The sequence below is a fragment of the Amblyraja radiata genome, chromosome 12 (genome assembly GCF_010909765.2).
Source record: "Amblyraja radiata isolate CabotCenter1 chromosome 12, sAmbRad1.1.pri, whole genome shotgun sequence".
NCBI classification, from domain to species: domain Eukaryota; kingdom Metazoa; phylum Chordata; class Chondrichthyes; order Rajiformes; family Rajidae; genus Amblyraja; species Amblyraja radiata.
The window spans coordinates 25,056,483-25,075,847 of NC_045967.1; the positions used below are offsets into that span (position 1 = coordinate 25,056,483).

General features: G+C 42.2%; 1 protein-coding gene across 4 annotated transcripts in view; it reads right to left on the bottom strand.

Moving 5' to 3' along the window:
* The window catches only part of diaph2 (diaphanous related formin 2), a 624,067-nt gene that overhangs the window by 284,914 nt on the left and 319,788 nt on the right, over positions 1-19,365 (bottom strand). For all 4 annotated transcript variants that reach the window (XM_033030391.1, XM_033030390.1, XM_033030392.1 and 1 more), the window contains one exon: positions 15,534-15,773. In XM_033030391.1, the coding sequence (XP_032886282.1) occupies positions 15,534-15,773 (240 nt within the window). The remainder of the gene's footprint in view (positions 1-15,533; positions 15,774-19,365) is intronic.

Below are 19,365 nucleotides of genomic sequence, written 5' to 3' on the forward strand. Positions count from 1 at the left end.
CTCCTTCTTGAGTATGCTGTTGGCCTTGCCGACATAGTATGAAGTATAAATGCAGTTAATAGAAGAGAGGTTGGTTTGTGTGATGGTTTGGGCTCTGTCCACAATTCTTGCGGTCTTGGATGGAGCCGTTCCCAAACCACGCTGTGATGTCTGATAAAATGCTTTCTATGGTGACGTTGGAGACATTCGTGAGAGTTGTGGGGGACATGCCAAACTTCCTTAGCCTTCTAAGGAAGTAGAAGCGTTGGTGTGCTTTCTTGGTCATTGCTTCAATATGGGTGGTCCAGGAGAATTTGTAGGTGATATTTACTACGAGGAATTTGAAGTTTACAACCATCTCTACTTCGTCACCGTCAATGCAAACTGGGGGGTGGGAGATTGCAACCTTCACGTTTCGACGAATGCAATCAACTCGACGTGCACAATCAAATAAGACCAAATAGAACAAGTTTAGGCTGTGCACGCCATACGCAAGAAGAAGAAGTATGCAAACTGGGATATACGTACAGCTTTACTTCATTGAGTCGATTATTATGTCTTGCTGACGTTGAAAGGTTGTTGTCTTGACATCAGGTTCTCAATATCCTTATACTCTATGCTCCGTCTATCCGGCCCATAATGGTGATGTCGTCTGCAAATTTCTAAATCAAATTAGATTTATATTTGGATGTACTGTCTTAGGTGTGCAAGGAGTAAAGAAGGGGACTGAGAAAGCATCCTTGCGGAGCCCCCGTGTTGAGGATTATTGCAAAGGATGATTTGTCCTCTATCCTCACTGATTGGGATCTGTTGGTCAGGAAGTTGAGTATCCAATTGCAAAGATGAGTGCTAACACTTTCTGACTGTTCGGGCAGACAGGCACTGCAGAGAGAGTAACAGCGGTCGGTACAACTCTGGTCACATCACGGTGAAGGAGCGTGTGTATGGCCTGGACATTCAACAGATGGCTGTGGGTCTCCGCTTATGCTGTGTGCCCTGGAGATTCTCACATGCTGCTGTGGTGGCTGTTTAAGTCTATGTTTAATCTTTATGTAGTTATGCATCTTTTGTATGACTATGGTAAATCAAATTACACTGTACCTCGGTACACGTGACAATAAAGGACCATTGAACCATTGACACCAAGTCCATGAGTTTGGTGATAAGCTTGGATGGTATAAATGTTATTACAGGCAGAGTTTTAGTCCATGAATGGGACTCTGACGTAGGTGTCTCTATTATCCAGGTGTTCTTGGGATGAGTGTTGAGCTAGGGTGATGGCATCGTTTGTGGACCTGTTGTGGCGGTAGGCGAACTGCAGTGGGTCAAGGCCGCTGGAAATTCTGGATTTAATGTGTTCCATAACTAGCCTCTCAAAACATTTCACGATGGTGGATGTCAACGCCAATGGATGGTTGTTGTTTAAGCATGAGGTCTTGCTTTTCTTCGGCACTGATGGTGGTCATCTTGAAGCAGGTGGGTACGTCAGAATGGAGTAGGGAGTGATTAAAGATGTCTGCGAATACTCCCACTAGCTGGTCCACGCAGCTACTAAGGACACATCCAGGAACTCCATCTGGGCCAGTTGCTTTCCGTGGGTTTTTCTACTCAGGAAGGCCGATCTAACCTCTGCTACAGTCACCCTGGAGAGAGGCTCACTGGAGTCTGAAGGACCAGGTGCCACCTTCTGCTCGAAGTGAGCATAGAATGCATTCAGTTCATCGGGTAGGGTCTCACTATCACTAATGACGTTGCCTGACCTTGCTTTGCAGCTAGTTATCTTATTAAGACCATGCCACATTGTCCGTGTGTCCGAGTGATTATACTGAGACTCAAGTTTGTCCTGCTTGGCATCATTGGTGGCTTTGCGGAGATCATAGCGAGTCTTCTCGTACCGCTTCGGATCGCTTGAAGTATGCAGCAGATCTGGCCTTAACCTGTGAAAGTACCTCGTGGTTTATCCATTTTCAGAGTATTAATATTGAATGCAAATCTCTCCCAACCCTACTTTCAAAATCTAATTGCTGTCAAATTTGAGGACAAATTTAAGTGATTTGTCCCTCCATTTTTTCCCACATTGCGCTCATGACCAACTAAAAAAAAAAAAATAATTGGTTTAATATCAGGGCTCGAAGTTAGCCATTGCCTGGATGCCAATGACCAACCAAAGTGCCGCCGGGCAACCTAAATGCCAAGTCATTTTGCCCGGCTTGGCATGGCAGATACTGGTTTATACCGAAGATAGACACAAAAAACTGGAGTAACTTAGTGGGTCTGGCAGCATCTCTGGAGAAAAGGAACGTGACGTTTCGTGTCGGCGGCGGCGACGACATAGTGCGGAGCAAAGATACGGGGTGTGGGGTGACAAAGGGTCGGAGCGAATGACGGGCCCGCACAGCAGCGGCTAAAGATCCTATAAGATCTTTGTCAGCGATAGCGGCGGCAATAGCAGCTCCTCCTCCTCCTCCAGCACCCCGCCTGCTCTGATAGCGGCCGCTGCTTGCCAATCCGCTAACGGCGATAACCGCTTTCAAAACAAACCCTCCCGGACGCCGAGGACAGGAGGAGGGAGGGAGAAATGGGGAGGCCCCGCTCGGCCATGCACTTTCTGGCAGAGGAGGATTGGCGGTGGCGAGGAGACCCCAACTGCCTCCCCCTTTGGCGTCGGCACTTGGCGGTGGACATGGATGGCCAAGGCAGCGGGGCGATGATACCGTCCCTGTCCGATGAGCGCTGACCTTCCTTCCTCCCCACCTCCCCCCCTCTCTCTCTCTCTCTCTCTTGCACTCCCCCGTTATCCTGGGACCCCTCCTCTCCACTGATCCCCATTCCTGCCTCTGTTCAGTCCTCACTGACATCCCCTGTGCTCCCCTCCCCATCTATCCCCCCACCATCTATTCATCCTGCACTGATCTCCCTATCTACCTCACATTGATTCTCCTGCCACCCCTCCTTCCCCATCCATCCTACACTGGTCCCCAAAATCATCCTGTACTCACCCCCTTTCCCATCCATCCAGCACTGCCCCCCCCCCCCCATTCATCCTGTACTGATCCCCTCATTCATCCTGTATTGATCCCACCATTCATCCTGTACTGATCCCCTCATTCATCCTGCACTGACTATGACTGAAATTGACTAAGTTTGATAATGGAATGCATTCAAATATGTTTTAAATCCCAATGTTATTTGTTTTAATCCATAAAGATGGATTAATTAAATTGTGAACATGTGAAACATTAAAACCACAGTGTTCGATTGTCACTGATACCGTTGACACGTTATTACAGAATTCATTTTAATGGTAAATCAATGCTCTTACTATAGCGTATCAGTACTGTTATTTAATGAGCAACTTAAAATGAGCAATTTAATGAGTAGATTGGCTATAGCATGTTAGCCAATCAGAATGCTTAATTATAACTCCGCCTAATTATAACATTCATAGTGTAAGATCCTACCCACTGTCTACCAGTCAGAGTAGCAGTGTGAAAGTGTGATGACCTGCTTAGTAGTTAATGACCTGAACAATAAAGATGCTTGTGTTTCAAAAAAAAATGTTTAAAAAAAATTAGTTAGCTCCTTACCGTACTTTCCCTAAACTTGCGCACCCCAGGCAAAGAGATTGATCCTGCTGTGACCATGATAATCAATAACAAACCCCTGATCGCCAAAGTCGATACCGGCGCCCGTGTGAACGTCATGTCACTCAAAGTGTTCAACAAGATAAGAACCACAGAGCTCATGAAAAAAGACTCCTCCACTCTAAATGCTTATGGAGGAGAAATTCTTCACCCACTGGGCAAAGCCGATTTCAAATGTACCATCAACGAACAGACCAAGGACTTGCTATTTTACATCGTTCAGCCAAGTTCTGAAACCCTGCTAGGCATCAATGCGTGCCATGACCTGGGTTTGGTCTTTTTCGGTTGTGCTGTCCATAAACTGTTTGACAGGGGAACCAGCCAGGCAGATGCAATCCAACTACAAAGATTTGTTTGACAACAAACTCGGCAAACTACCTACAATATACAAAATCATTGTTGACCATACAGTCACCTCGATCGTACGTGCCCCTCACCGCATTCCGCATGGTATGCGTGAGCAAATACACGATGAACTGAAACGTATGGTCTCCATCGGAGTCCTTGCCGAAGTCAGCAAACCTTCTGATTGAGCTTCCACCATGGTTGGCACCACAAAGAAAGTCAAATAGGAGTTACGCATCTGCATCAATCCTAAAGATTTGAACACAGCAATCAAACGCCAACAATACCCAATGAGGACCACCGAAGACGTAGCGGCACAAATCGTTAATGCAACGGTTTTCTCAGTCTTGGGTGCCAAAAACTCATTCTGGCAAATCCCGTTAGACCGTGCTTCATCGGCATTAACAACATTCGCCACCCCGTTCGGCCGTTCCCGATTCCTAAGAATGCCCTTTGGCATCAATTCTGCCAGCGAAGTTTTCCGGCGTGCAATGGAACAACTGTTTACAGAATTCCCCAGTGCCATCATAGTTGACGACATTCTAGTTCATGGCCGCGATGCCACCAAGCACGATGCCAACCTACGTAAAGTACTGGACTGTGCCAGAGACATCAATTTAAAACTGAGCCCACTGAAGTGCAAGTTCAGGGTTCCCGAAGTCACTTACGCAGGTCACGTGTTCACCAGCAATGAGCTAAAACCAGCAAACCACTTAAGCCACTAATCCAAGGTCAAGTGGTTCGGTTGCAGACAGACAAAGGACATACCAAACTGGGGTTCATCCTTGGTCCCGCAAAGGAACCACGCTCCTACCTTGTCGATGTTGGCGGTACCATCTATAGACGCAACCGTCAACACCTCCTTCCAGTGAAGGAAGGACGTCCAGCATTCCAGGGTCCTGACGAGCTTCCACTGAACTTTAAAGTGATCCCTGTTCCAGCCGTTCCAGTATCTGCTGCTGCTACTTCCCAACACCCCCTTCCCCTTTTGTAACCGGTTCACTGGTAGCCCCGCGATGGTTTACCCCTAGGGTCTCATCCCAGAGCCCCTCGGGTTCACCCAAACGTGCCCTCAACTTTTCGGAAGAAAAGGTTGATGAGGCAGCTCCTTATCATACGAGGACCGGGCGTGTTAGCAAGCCGCCTGTTAGATATCGCGACTATGTTTAATCAATGTTTAACCAATTAGGTTTAGCCGATACTATTAGATATGATATTTTGCATTTAACAATTTATTTACTCATGGTAATGATAACGCTTTATCTACTTTTCATTTATAGAAGAGATGTAGATTGGCTATAGCATGTTAGCCAATCAGAATGCTTAGTACTTATAACCCCGCCTAATGATAACATTCATAGTGTAAGATCCTACCCACTGTCTGGCAGTTAGAGCTGCAGTGTGAATGTGAAATGACCTGCTTACTAGTTAATGACCTGAACAATAAAGATGCTTGTGTTTCAACCTGTGTGAGTCTGGAATCTTTACAATTCACAACTATACGTTGAATTTATCCAGGTTTAACTTCTAGTCGATCATATACATCACAAATTTGGTCGGGAGATATTTCAGTTGAAATTTTAACGTTAATTCTGAAGTGGGAATGATGGAAACAGTGTTTATCAATAATTTAAAAAAAATCTGGTGCATACAAATTGGGTATCTTCATTGCTGTTCACAGCACATACATTTAATCTGAATGTCCGGTAATGTGGCGTTTTGACACCTTTCAACATGTTACCAAAAGAACATTTGCTGCAGTTATGTCCTTTGGCCATCTCTTGTCAGTTAGTGTAATGTAACCTGTCAGATGGGTATAGTCAGTTTTAACAGCTGTTATCATAAAATGCCTTTAGAAATTTCCTTGCAACCTGTATATTTTGTTGTGGATAAATTATGTGGGAAGCGAGAGTGTTTCTGTACCAATAGCAATAACGATCTATGCTATGACCATGTCATGATAATTTTCGGTTCTTCACAGAAAACATGTTTGCATCAATCTGTAGTGCGCATGGTTAAGCATATATGTTATCATGGTCCAGGATTTATTGACACAGATTGATCATACACTGAATAATCCAACCACATTTTTGTTTGGAAGTGGAAAGAAATAATAGAAATTGCAATAATTGCAATGTGTAAAAAGAGTTGAGATACCGTATTATAATTTTGCTGCATGTGATTGTGGTATATATCATGTCTTGATTGGTGAATATGTTTAGTTTGTGACTTTATTTGAAACAGAAATAATATGTGAATGCTTCATTGAGCATAATTCCGACTGGTAACTACGCACTTCGTCGAGCACATTATCGCACAGGTCATGCAAGTCGTCTTAAATTGACCACCTAAGCTGTCATTTGGCAACCTAAAAAGCTGCCTAAGTTGCCTGGCTGGCAACAGGGGAAAAAAGTTAAGTGAGAGCCCTGAATATGCTTATGTAAATGATCTGAGTAACAAGAGGCAAAAGTGGCTTAAGTGGTTTTTAAGATAGTAACTATAACAGCATGCAAAGGCAAGAAGCTGTTACAGATTTGATAAGGCTACAACTGGAGTGTTGATTTCTGTTTCAGTCACTGCATTGTAGAAAAAATGTAAACAGAGAGGCACAGAATTGGTAGGCACTGCCTGGGTCCTCAACAGAGATCTTTGTATCCTCTTTAGCCGTGGGCGATGTGAAAGAAAAGTAGAGGCGTGACATCAACCATCTAAACTTTTCCACTCACCTTACCTACTCTAACCTCATCCCTTCTGAACGTACAGCCCTCCGCTCACTCTGCAACAACCCTGACTTTATCGTCAAACCTGCCAACAAAGGAGATGCTGTAGTAGTCTGGTGAGTTGATCTTTACTGGGCTGAGGCTAGGTGCCAACTCTCAGACACCTTCTCCTATTTACCCTTGGACCATCACCCCAGAGCACCAGGCCATTATCTTACAGACCATCTCTGCTTTTATCACTTCAGGCTGTCGGCCCTCCACAGCCTCCAACTTTATCGTTGCATAGCCCCGCACGACCCAGTTTTACTTTATCCCCAAAATCCATAAACAGAACTGCCCTGGCAGACCCATTGTTTCTGCCTGCTCCTGCCTCACTGAAATCATTTCCAAGTACTTCAACTCCATTCTAACCTCCCTGGTCTACTCCCTCCCGATCAATGCCCAAGACACCTCACACGCCCTTTGTCTCTTTAATATTCTCCATTTTCCAGGCTCCTGTTCCCTCATCGTTACTTTGAATGTTCAGTCACTCTACCCCTCCAATATTATTAAATTAAATAAGACCTGACAAAAGTAGACACACAGCAGCTACTAGCAAATAAATCTACACCCGACAAGTGGGAGTCAATCAAAACTGAAATAATTAAACTTCAGAGACAACGTGTTCTAGCAAGGATGAAAGTTTAGGAAGTAAGTCCAATGAACTGCAAATGTCAAGAAACATTGAGGATGGTTTAAAGGAAATGTATGGCAGATATTGAGAACAGAAATTGTGGAAAGACTCTCAGGAGTACAGAAAGAGCAGAGGGATCCCTAAAGAAATTATGAGGGCAAGGTGGGCTGCACAAAATATAATTGGCAGACAAGATTAAGCCAAACCCCAAACCATTTCTTAATATACTCAGAACGGTATGCCCAGGGAGAATACAGCACCACTGGGAACCAAAGTGGAATTCTGTTCTTGGAGCAAGAAGATGTAAAAAATGTCTTCAATTATTACTTCTCACCTGTAGTCATGTTGGAGAAGTACATTGTAGTTGGAGAGTTTACGGAGAGAAACTCAAGAACAAGCTTCAATTAAAAAGGTACAAGATAAACCCTTAGACTTGATGAAATGTATGTCATAAGAAGCAGAGGAGGAGATTTCTGGGAATCTGAATTTTTTTATTTTTGCTAGCCGCAGGTGAGGTGTCAGATGATTGGAGGGCAGCAAATTAGATACCATTATTCTAGACGGGTAGCAGATATAAACCACATATATACAGGACTGAGAGTTTACCTTCAGCAGTAGGGAGATTATTGAAAAAATATCTGATTCGATTGAGAAACATTTGGCAGGGCAGTGATTAACCAAACATAATGGGAGAACCTATCTGATCAATTTAGCTTAATTTTTTTTAAAGATAAAAGTATCGTATGGATGATGTGGGTAGACAAAAACGCTGGAGAAACTCAGTGGTTGAGGCAGCGTCTATGGAGCGAAGGAAATAGGCAACGTTTCGGGTCGAGACCCTTCTTCAAGGTATGGATGATGTGGTTCAGGTGATCTTCAGTAAGGCCTTTGACAGGATCCCATGTGGGGAAAACTGGTTCAACTGATAAAAGCTCATGAGACCCAAGGCAAGTTGACAACTGAATTCACACCCGACTTGGTTACGGGGAAAATGGTGGCGATGGTAGAGTTATTTTTGAGATTGGAAGCCTGGAAATAGTGATGTAACACAGGGATTGTGAGACTCATGGCCTTAGGCTACAAGATGATAATGATGAAATGGTAAAATTGATTAATAATCGCAGATGGAATTTAATACTGAAAGTATGAAGTGATGCATATTGGAGGACGAAAAAGGACAACGCTTTCACAATGAACTTTAGGGTACCATGGAGTAGTAAGAGGGCCTGTCCCGCTTACGTGTCCTTGGCACGGAAATTACGCGACCTCGTGGTCCCGTTGAAGTGCACGGACATCGTATGGCCGCGCGGGGCCGGTCCCACTGAGAAGCACGGAGGGGTATGGAGTTGTGCGGGACATCGCGCAGGGCTCCAAAATTTTTGTCGCGAACAAAATCTTCGCGCGCCAACGGCCTGTCGTGTTACTGACGGCCAAAGTGGGACAGGCCCAAGACCCTGGCACGACGCAACGTCTCACCTCCAACAGCAGCAGAAGCAGGCAAACAATCGCCAAACTCGGCCTGGGGCTCACGGCCGTTGCGGTCCGGATCCGCCCCCACTTCTACTCCCAGAGCAAAATGCAGGAGTAACTCAGCGGGACTGGCCACATCTCTGGAGAGAAGCAATGGGTGATGTTTTGGGTCAAGACCCTTCTTTTCATACTTATGAAGAGTCTCAACAGGAAACGTCATCCATTGCTTCTCTCCAGAGATGCTGCCGGTCCCACTGAGTTACTCCAGCTTTGTGTCCATCTTCAAATTATGTCACGCGCTCCAGAAGGCTGTGCGTACGCATGAAATCGCGCGCGACCTTCGCGGGACCGTCGCGGCTCAACGTGACCATAAAATCGCGTAATTTGCGTGCCAAGGACACGTAAGTGGGACAGGCCCTTAAGTGTACAAGTCCAAAGATCCTTGAAGGTGGCAGCACACGTAAATAAGGCGGTACAGATGGCACATGGAATACTTCCCTTCATTAGTTAGGGCGCAGGGTATAATAGCAGGGCATTAGTAGTACAACTTTGTAAAATATTGGTTAGCCCACAAATGGAATAATATGTGTGGTTCTGATTGCCACTCTATAAGAAGGATGCGACTGCACTTAGAAGAGTGCAAAGGAGATTTATTTGATCAGCGTGTTTCAAGTTACGAAGAGAAACTGGAAAGGCTTATTTTCTTTGGTGTGGAGACAGCTGAGGGAGGATCCGACAGGGTATGCAAAATTATGGGTGGCATTTCCCCATAAACTGCAGGATCTAAAATTAGAGGATATGGATTAGTTAACGGGTTAGAGGGAAATCTGAGTACAAACATTTTTTTTACTCACAGGATGGTTGGAATCTATAATGCACTGCCTGGGGAGGGTGGGAGTGCAGTTTACAGACAGATATGCTCATAATTTAAAAGGTATATGGGCAAATACTTAAATCACCAAGGCAGAAACAGACTAAGTGTTGGCAAATGGGATTAGTACAGAGGACTAGATCATTCAGATCACTTATCGTATGCCAAATGACCTATTTTTTGTGCTGTATGGGTCGATGACTATATGTGGCAAATGGTCTTCTTGGATGCTGCAGTAATGATCCTGGGTCGCACAAAGTTTATCGTAGGGAACCTTAAAGGACTCTTTCCTCCTTGCATTTGATTTTATTACACTGACCCACCAAATCTTAAAAAAGCAACCTTTGAAATTACCGTCGTATTTAAGGCGTAAACATTATTTAGCAGGTAGAAAATTGTTGCTTAAAAAAAAATCAATGTTTACATCAATAATAGTTGTTTTACTGATAAAGATAATGGAGTTGTTGTCTGCATCAACGTTTTTTCGATCACTCAACGCATAAATCAAGATCATTTACAATTTAGTAGCTGTAATCCATAGTCATTCTGTTGCAATCACCCCACAATCTTTCCACCCACTGGTAGAAAGAGGCCTATTAAGATAAATGGTTACAAAAAGAGTACACAACAAAGTCTTTATTGATTTAAAATCTCCAGGAATATTATAAAGTACATAAGAATATGTCAGTGATCTACAAATGTTTATCCATCTTACACTGGACCCGGGTAATTAATATTCTCAATTAGAATGATTCACGATTTAATAATTAATTTCACTTGTGTTAATTGTTTCTTTTCTCATAATTTCCCAATGGAAGTTATTTATACAGGAGGATGGTTTCAATTATGCTGACATAACTTCTCGTTATTTACTCAAGTACCTGTTTTTCATGTGAGTTTAAACAGCATTTACACCCTCAATTAATTTCAGCACATGATGGGTTTCATGCATTGCGAGGGGTGAAAATGTGGCTGATCGTTTTTCTTCTTCCTAGTTCAGGGATGGCAAGTTCAACTTTACTGTCTAAATTAAAACAAGCTAGAACTGAAATTACAATGTTTCCTGATCTGTCTGATGAATATTTACCCAAACAACCTTTGGGAGAAAACAACCTCACTTTACAGCATCTTGTCAAAACACTAAATTTATAATTGGAAGAGGATTGCCAGAAAATGAGTTGTAAACATGAATAATTCAACTGGTGTTGAAGATCAAGCATTATCATACCAACTAATTCTTTCAACAAGAAAAGGAAAAAGAAAACAAACAAAAGAATTCTACGATCACTCCACCCACAACAAAAATACCTTCTGCAATAAAGTGCCAAAATTAATATGAGATTATTTTGTGGAACATGAAAGTAGAACATGAAATCTGTCAGCCAATTTTGACGCAGAATTCAAACTGAACAGATATTGAGCAGAAGCAAATGGTAAACATATGATGTGTGTTTCATATAATTAGTTCCTAAAATGCTCTGCCTTTCCTTTCTCGTTTTAAGATATTCTTTTTTACCAAGTTTTAGGTCATTTGGCTTACCATGTTAGTGCAAATATTTTGTTCAATGATCCATCTGTGAAGTATCTCGGTTCAATTAAACATATGGAAATACTATCATCTAACTATTACACGTTGATTTCATGTCAGGATATTAAAGAAAATAGAAAGTTACTAGGAAACAGGTAAAATATGACATTTCTATTTGTGCATGAAAAATTACATTTCGCACTTTAATTAAGAACAAAAAAAATCATACCAGACTAGAGCTTTCTAGTCAGGTATCAGCTAAGTGAAATCATAGATTGAACATGGGCAGGCAAAATTACTTTCTGGGCCTAGGTTGGAAAATGTCAAGAAATTATGCAAATGCATGACACCAGAATTACAAAAAAACTTAAACTGGTGAAGGTCAAGTCATTCAATAAAAAAATTCAGTATTTTGAGGTGTTGAATTTTGAATGTTAGAACAAGGCCCCAACTAATTAAAAGATTTATGGCACTTTATGAAGAACTGAGTTAACAAAGCGCGTAAGAAGGAACTGCAGATGCTGGTTTAAACCAAAGATAGACACCAAAAGCTGGAGTAAATGCGGGACAGGCAGCATCTCTGGAGAGAAGGAATGGTTGATGTTTCGGGTTGAGACTAGTGGGATAACTGGGAAGGGGAAGGGGATGGAGAGGGAAAGCAAGGGCTATCTGAAGTTAGAGTGGTCAATGTTCATATCGCTGGGGTGTAAACTACCCAAGCGAAATATGAAGTGTTCTTCCTCCAATTTGTGCTGGGCCTCACTCTGTCAATGGAGGAGGCCCAGGACTGAAAGGTCAGATTGGGAATGGGAGGGGGAGTTGAAGTGCTGAGCCACCGGGAGATCAGGTAGGTTAAGACGGACTGAGCATAGGTATTCAATGAAACGATCGCCGAGCCTGCGCTTGGTCTCGCCGATGTAGAGAAGTTGACACTCGGAACAGCGGATACAGTAGATGAGGCTGGAGGAGGTACAAGTGAATCTCTGCCTCACCTGGAAAGACTGTTTGGGTCCTTGGATGGAGTTGAGGGGGGAGGTAAAGGGTTGCATCTCCTGCAGTTGCAGGGGAAAGTAGCTGAGGAGGGGGTGGTTTGGGTTGGAAGGGACCAGTTGACCGGGGAGTTTCGGAGGGAACGGTCTCTGTGGAAAGCAGAAAGGGGTGGAGATTGAACATGGGCGGGCAAAATTACTTTCTAGGCCTAGGTTGGCAAATGTCAAGAAATTATGCAAATGCATGACACCAGAATTACAAAGAAAACGTAAACTGGTGCAGGTCAAGTCATTCAATTAAGAAATTCAGCATTTTGAGGTGTTGAATTTTGAATGTTAGAACAAGGCCCCAACTGATTACAAGATTTATGGCACTTTATGAAGAACTAAGAAAGCATGTACGAAGGAACTGCAGATGCTGGTTTGAACCAAAGATAGACACAAAACCCTCGAGTAAATCAGCGGGACATGCAGCATCTCTGGAGAGAAGGAATGGGCCACTTCGAGACCCTTCTTCAGACAGGTTAGGGATAAGGGAAACGAGAGATATAGACGATGTGGAGAGATAAAGACCAATGAATTAAAGATATGCAAAAAAGTAACGATGAGAAAGGAAACAGGCTATTGTTAGCTGTTTATAGGATTAAAACAAGCTAGTGTGACTTGGGTGGGGGTGGGATAGAGAGAGGGAATGCCGGGGCTACCTGAAGTGAGAGAAATCAATATTTATACCACTGGGCTGCAAGCTGCCCAAGCAAAATACGAGATGCTGTATCCAAAAAAGCAAATTTAGCCTCTATAGTGAGGAAGATGACTGAGATCCTTGAACTGATTAAGAATATTGTGCCATCAGTCCAAGACCTAGACAATAGCACTTTCAGGAGGTAGCAGAAGACAATGAGTATGGTGCAGGATATTCCTAATACTGTGACTTCCTCATCCACTGTCTCAAGTATCTTGTGGATCAAATATGATTAATTAGTATAGAAGCACACAGATAACTATGATAAAAAACAGAAATGCTGGGAACACTCAGCAATTCACCTTGTGGTAAGAGAGAGTTAATCAAAGACTCATCATCAGAACCAGGAACATGAGAAAACAAATTAAAGAAAGAGTAAGGGAGAGGTAGACAGGTTACAAGCAAGGAAAGTTGCAGCCTTTCTCATTCAATGTGGATTTCAACAATTTCAGCTAGTTTATTTCCTCCGAGTCAGGATTGATGTTCTGCTGCAGGTAATCCACATATAACACTTTTTCTCTCTTCATCAGTATAGCCTGGTTGCTGGGCATTTCCTACAGCTCAGCTTCTAAACAATTGACATTACTTTATGTTCTCTCATTCTCTAATTGTCTCATTAACCCATCAGTCAGATAATTTCATCAAGCTTGTCGCCACGGGACATCTGGCCATACCTTTTTGGAGGTATTTCTTTTAAATTTCCACAGGATTGCTATCATCAAATCCAATATAATTGTGATGTGGAAGACAAATTAATCAGAATTTAACTGCATCTACCACAAAAATACTGTACTCTCCACTGAATAATGCACATTCTGTCTGCCCAAAGCCTTGCCATCAACTACAAGGCACAAGTAAGAAGTGTGGTGGAATATACTCAATTGTATTAGCCTGTAATTCCAAAAATGCTGAAGAAGATTGCCTATCCAGGAAAACATAACCTTCTAGATTAGCACATCCATCTCCTAAATATTCATTTCTTCCACTATTGAAGCACTGGGTCTAAAGCATATATCATCTTAAACATGTAGAGCATCAAGTCAGAGAGTTGGCTTTGAAAATGCCATCTGATAAGTCAAGGCCCCCAGCTCCTAAGTGAAGAGGAGGAGTAGGTGCATGATAAGTATTTAACCTCTTTGTTCTCCTTACTGTTTATCCTTCATTGTGACTTGATGAAAATCCTGGAGTCTTACCATGGGTGCACATTGACCACAGGGGCTAAAAAACCAAGATAGCCAGCGCTCACTGACAAAGAGGAATTGTGCCCCCACGTGCTCCCGTCATTTGAAATAAACCATATTACGTGAGTTCACCCTAATATGAGTGTCAGTGTAGTCATTGTCGACCTGGCGTCATCCCTAACGCTACACCACCCAGGACGGGATGTAAACAGCCTATCTTGACAGGCCTCGATTCACAACCTTGAGACCATCTCAGCAGTGGCTGAGTCTGAGGCGGTAAAGGTATCCATTATATCTCACTACAGCTTTCCTCCATGCCTATGTTCTTCCCTCAACTTTGTTTTTTGCTTGATTACAGCATCTGCAGTCCCTTTATGTTATTATGCTATGGGTTGTTTACTGTGCCTATCTAACTCGTTGAAAGAGTTCTTACCAAATCTCATTCCCTTTCTTTTCTCTGCAGCTCTGCATTTTTTTCCCTGTCGATATTTACTTCATGTTGTTTTGCTAACCATTATTGAATCATCTTCCACTATTTTTTCAGTCAAATCACAACTTACTTCTTATGAAGAAAAAAAGTCTTTATTATCATAAATCACTACTTTTTGTTCTCCAAACCTCCTCATAGCATAACTTGTTTCTCTGTTCACTCCATCAACATACTTCATGGTTTTATACATCTCTAATAAATCTTTTGTTTACTTTCTTGTTTACTTCTGGCATCAATGTCACCGTCTTGGGGGAATGCCCCCACACCAGCTTGAAGGCTTGAACATTCTTTCTGAGATGATATGTCCAAAATTGAATATGGTGCTCTTGCAGTATCAGATTCTTACTTTTGCACTCAATGCCTGTTTTGACAGGCAATTCTAACTAACCTCTCCCCCCCCCAGCCCGTTCCCCTCCTTCTCCACATATTTTAGTACCACTGTCAATTCAATTTGAGTACCACTGAGATTTTGAGTAGAGTCCGGCCACTTGATTTTGAGAATACTCACTAGCATACATACACACCTACATAGGCAATTATTTAAGCCCACTGACACCCATGTCAAAACTCCCCCCTGCATTGCAGCTCCCACGTGGCCCACGTTGGAGCTTCCACGTGAACTCCGATTCGGAGCTCCCACGAGGTCCCCGTGGCAAGGATTAAATTTACGCGTGCGCCCATTTCCAACTTACATAACATCTCCTTTCGCAAGAGTTTGTAGGATGTAACCCTTCATAATGTAAGAGAGGAAAATCAGAGGTGGAATCATCACTAATTGCCTGTGTGTGTTTTTGATGGTTAGTTTGAAACCAGCATTGCGAACAGTCTGTCTATCTATTTAATCAACAACTATGTGAAATCTCTTGGTTAATCATCCAAGTTTAAGCCTATGGATCCTTACCTTGCAGAGATAGCTGATGTTGAATCCAAATGTTTGTGCATTTCTGGACCCAGCATTCATATAGTTTCCCACAAGCAGGACCAATTCCAAAATTTTACTGAAGTTGTCACTTTTCTTTAACTCCTCACATGCAAATGTTACATTCATTATGTCAGGCTTGATGTTGTTCAAATACTCCTCAAATTGAAGTTTGAAGAGAATATTATTCAATCGTGGCCGTAATAACTTTACAGTGCTCATCTGCAAAAGAAAACATGGCATTGATTGATTGATCCATAGATTAAAATTAAATAAGAAGAGGCTCTGCATATGAACAAAGACTACTGAATTAATTCTCATTAATTCAAGAACACTTGAAATCTGGTCAGTGACATAATTTGATGCAAAACTATAAATAGGATGATATAATTATTTCAGCATCTTCACAACGAGTAGGGCAAGTCTTTCCCAATTGCTACTCAGTCACTGTTGAAACACAATAGCATGTTGACAGTGTTTCCCAAAACTGCGATTATGCCACTTGGTACTTAATGCATCAAGTGAGACATTAAAAATGCGGCCATCGAAATATCAGATTCCTGATGCTATCTGTGGAATTGGACCCCAATATTTCACTGCACTTTCCAGCTATAGGAACACAAGTGAAAATTTGCCTTTTATATTTCATTATTTTTTCATATTATTTATTAAGATTTAAAATTCTTTTTTTAAGACTAGATCAATTTTACAGTCTGTTGACAAGTAAATAACAGAACCAAAACATACATTTCTGAGTTCTAATGGCTTTTATTAGAATTAACTGAAAGAAATAATGCTGCTCAGATTCAAAATTTGAATATCTCAAAACTATTAATCAACTGGGCTTAATGCAGGACTCGCCAAAACCAATTATTTGTCCTGAGGTAACCCAGCACTTACCATGCTCTTTCTTCCTTATTTTTACCTTTTTGCTGTCGCTTTGATCAATGTCACATTTGAAGCATAAATTAGGTTTTACTTTGATATTTGGGCTAATATTTAATGCAATCACAAAATGTTTGTATACACAGTGAATGCATGCTATCACAAGAAGTCATTAACGTGGCTTAATGCAAAGCTTGCACAACAGAAATTGGAGAATAATATACCAAGCAGATTAATAAAGTTACTTATCTAAACATGCTTATATTTTTCTTCTGCACCTTGCAAACCTAAATAACATAATATGGACTGCAAAAAGCAGCAGTTTTCTAATACTTACATAGTACCAGTTAATAATCTTTACACTTTACCTGAGTGAGTGTCGGAATATGGTACTGTTTGAGCAGCAGTGAGAGAGAGAGCATGGGAGGGAAGTTAGAAAGCAGAAAATGCGAAGGGAGAAGAAGAGAAAAACTAGAGAAGGGAGCAATACAAGGATTAAAAATACAATGAGACCTGCAGAGGCACATTTCTCAATTGCATGTCGTTGTGGGACTGGTGTTTGAAAATTAAGTCATGCCGGCAGCCCAAATAAATTGTAGAGGATCTACTTGAACCAGATTCCCAAAACAGTTCCCAAACAAGCAGTTCTATTAAATCTTACTTGGGTTGAGGTTGTCCAATAACAAGCATGTTTTGTAATCACAAACACTAATTTATTCCCGCAACACTCAGCTCTGCACAAAGAAAGTTTATGTCATTTGTGCAATCAAAAAGGAATACAACTGACCTGACAACAAGAAAGTCAGTGTCGGGAGTGGAGTGATTTAACAATGTATGATATATGCAATTCTCTCTGGGGAAAATTTGAACTTTTGTTGATTCAGTCCCATTTGCATGATGTTTCTCAATGCAGTCAAGAGGACTGAACTTTTTTTTTTTGCTTGACCAGGATTCTTCTTTGAATATGTGCATTCTTTGTTTTATATAACGTAAGCATTCGTTAAACGGACCATAGGAGGGGGAGTGGTACCCCTTATTGCTGATTGTATGCTATAACCAAGTAATGCATTATCATGAAGATAGACACAAAATGCTGAAGTAACTCAGTGGACCAGGGAGCATCTTTGGATAGGAGGAATGGATGACGCTTTGGATCATAGACATAGAAAACATAGAAACATAGAAAAACAGGTGCAGGAGTAGGCCATTCGGCCATCCAAGCCAGCACTACCATTCAATATGTTCATGGCTGATCATCTAAAATCAGCATCCCGTTCCTGCTTTTTCCCCATATCCCTTGATTCCTTTAACCCTCAGAGCTAAATCTAACTTTTTTTTCTCATTTTTTTTTGTATGGCTTTGTAAATATTTGATTAGTGTATAAATGTAAATAATTTGGTGTACATATGGTGTACATATAGCTGCTAAATTTGTATAAGATAATTATAAGCAGTTAAATAAGGGGTGGGAATTATAAGCTTTGGCTTCCTGCTCCTTTTCAGACACATACAATTTCATTTATTTATAGATATTGTTTATGACACTATATAAATATTATTGTTTTGTTTTTTTGTTTTTTATATGCCGTTTCACACTTATTCTGTCCGAAATAAAGAGTTAAATAAATAAACAAATAAATAGATAGATAACTAAATAAATAACTCTGACGTGAGCTGTCTGAAGAAGGGTCTCGACCCGAAACGTCACCCATTCCTATCCAGAGATGCTGCCTGTCCCGCTGAGTTACTCAAGCATTTTGTGTCTATCTTCGGTTTAAACCAACATTTGCAGTTCCTTCCTGCAATTAAGGTATTATCATTGTATGTAGTAGATACCAAGAACTGCAGATGGTGGTTAATACACAAAAGGACACAAATTGCTGGAGTAACTCAGCGGGTCAGGCAGCGGGTCAGGAGCACATGGATAGTTGACGTTGGGACTGTTCTTCAGACTGATTCAAGCTGCTGAGCTACTCCAGCACATTGTCTTTTCACCTTAAAATTAGGCAGTGATGAGGGTGGTCTGCACCAGCAAGATCCTCCCCACCAGCTATTGTCCGGCTGATGCGGCTGATGCTCCCGGCCATCAGCTTACGCCCACCCCCAACCCGCTATCCCTCCCACTCCACCTCTGCCCCTCATTCCTCCCTCTCCCTTGTAGCCGCCGACAGCCTCCAATGTGGAATATGTCAGTGACTATGGAGGAGGATGTGGCAGTAGAGGGGGGAAGGAGAGGCCAAGTGGACAGAGTGAAGGACGCAGTGGCAGTTTATTCAGAATACGGTGATCATAAAATATCCAAATCAAGCAGACTTTTGCAAGCAGAGGTGGGAAAATGTCGAATGATCAAATTAGATATGATGCACACTCGGCAATCGTTTCGCTGAACACCTCCGCTCAGTCTGCCTAAGCCTATCCGATCTCCTGGTTGCTAAACACTTTAACACCACCTCCCATTCCCATACTTACTATTCTGTCCTTAGTCTCTTCCACTGTCAGAGTAAGGCCTAACGCAATTTGGAGGAACAGAACCTCACATTTCGCTTGGGCAGCTTACAACCCAGAGGTCTATTGATTTCTCTACCTTCAAGTAACCCTTGCTTTCTCTCTCTCTCCGACCCTCCCCATCCTAGTTCTTCGACTAGTTTAACCGTCCTTCAGATTAATTTTACTGATTGTATGCCTCGTTGTCACCTTCCCCTCAGCTAACAAAGAACCATTCTACGTTTCCTTATCGTCGTCTGCTTTTATCTGTCATTTCCACACCTTTCCATATTTCTAGTCTCCCTCTCCCCTGACTCTCAGTTTGAAGGCTGGTCTCGACCCGAAACGTCACCCGTTCCTTCTCTCCAGAGATGCTGCCTGTCCTGCTGAGTTACTCCAGCTTTTTTTGCCTATCTTTGGCCCGAGATGTCAGAGTGGATGTTGGG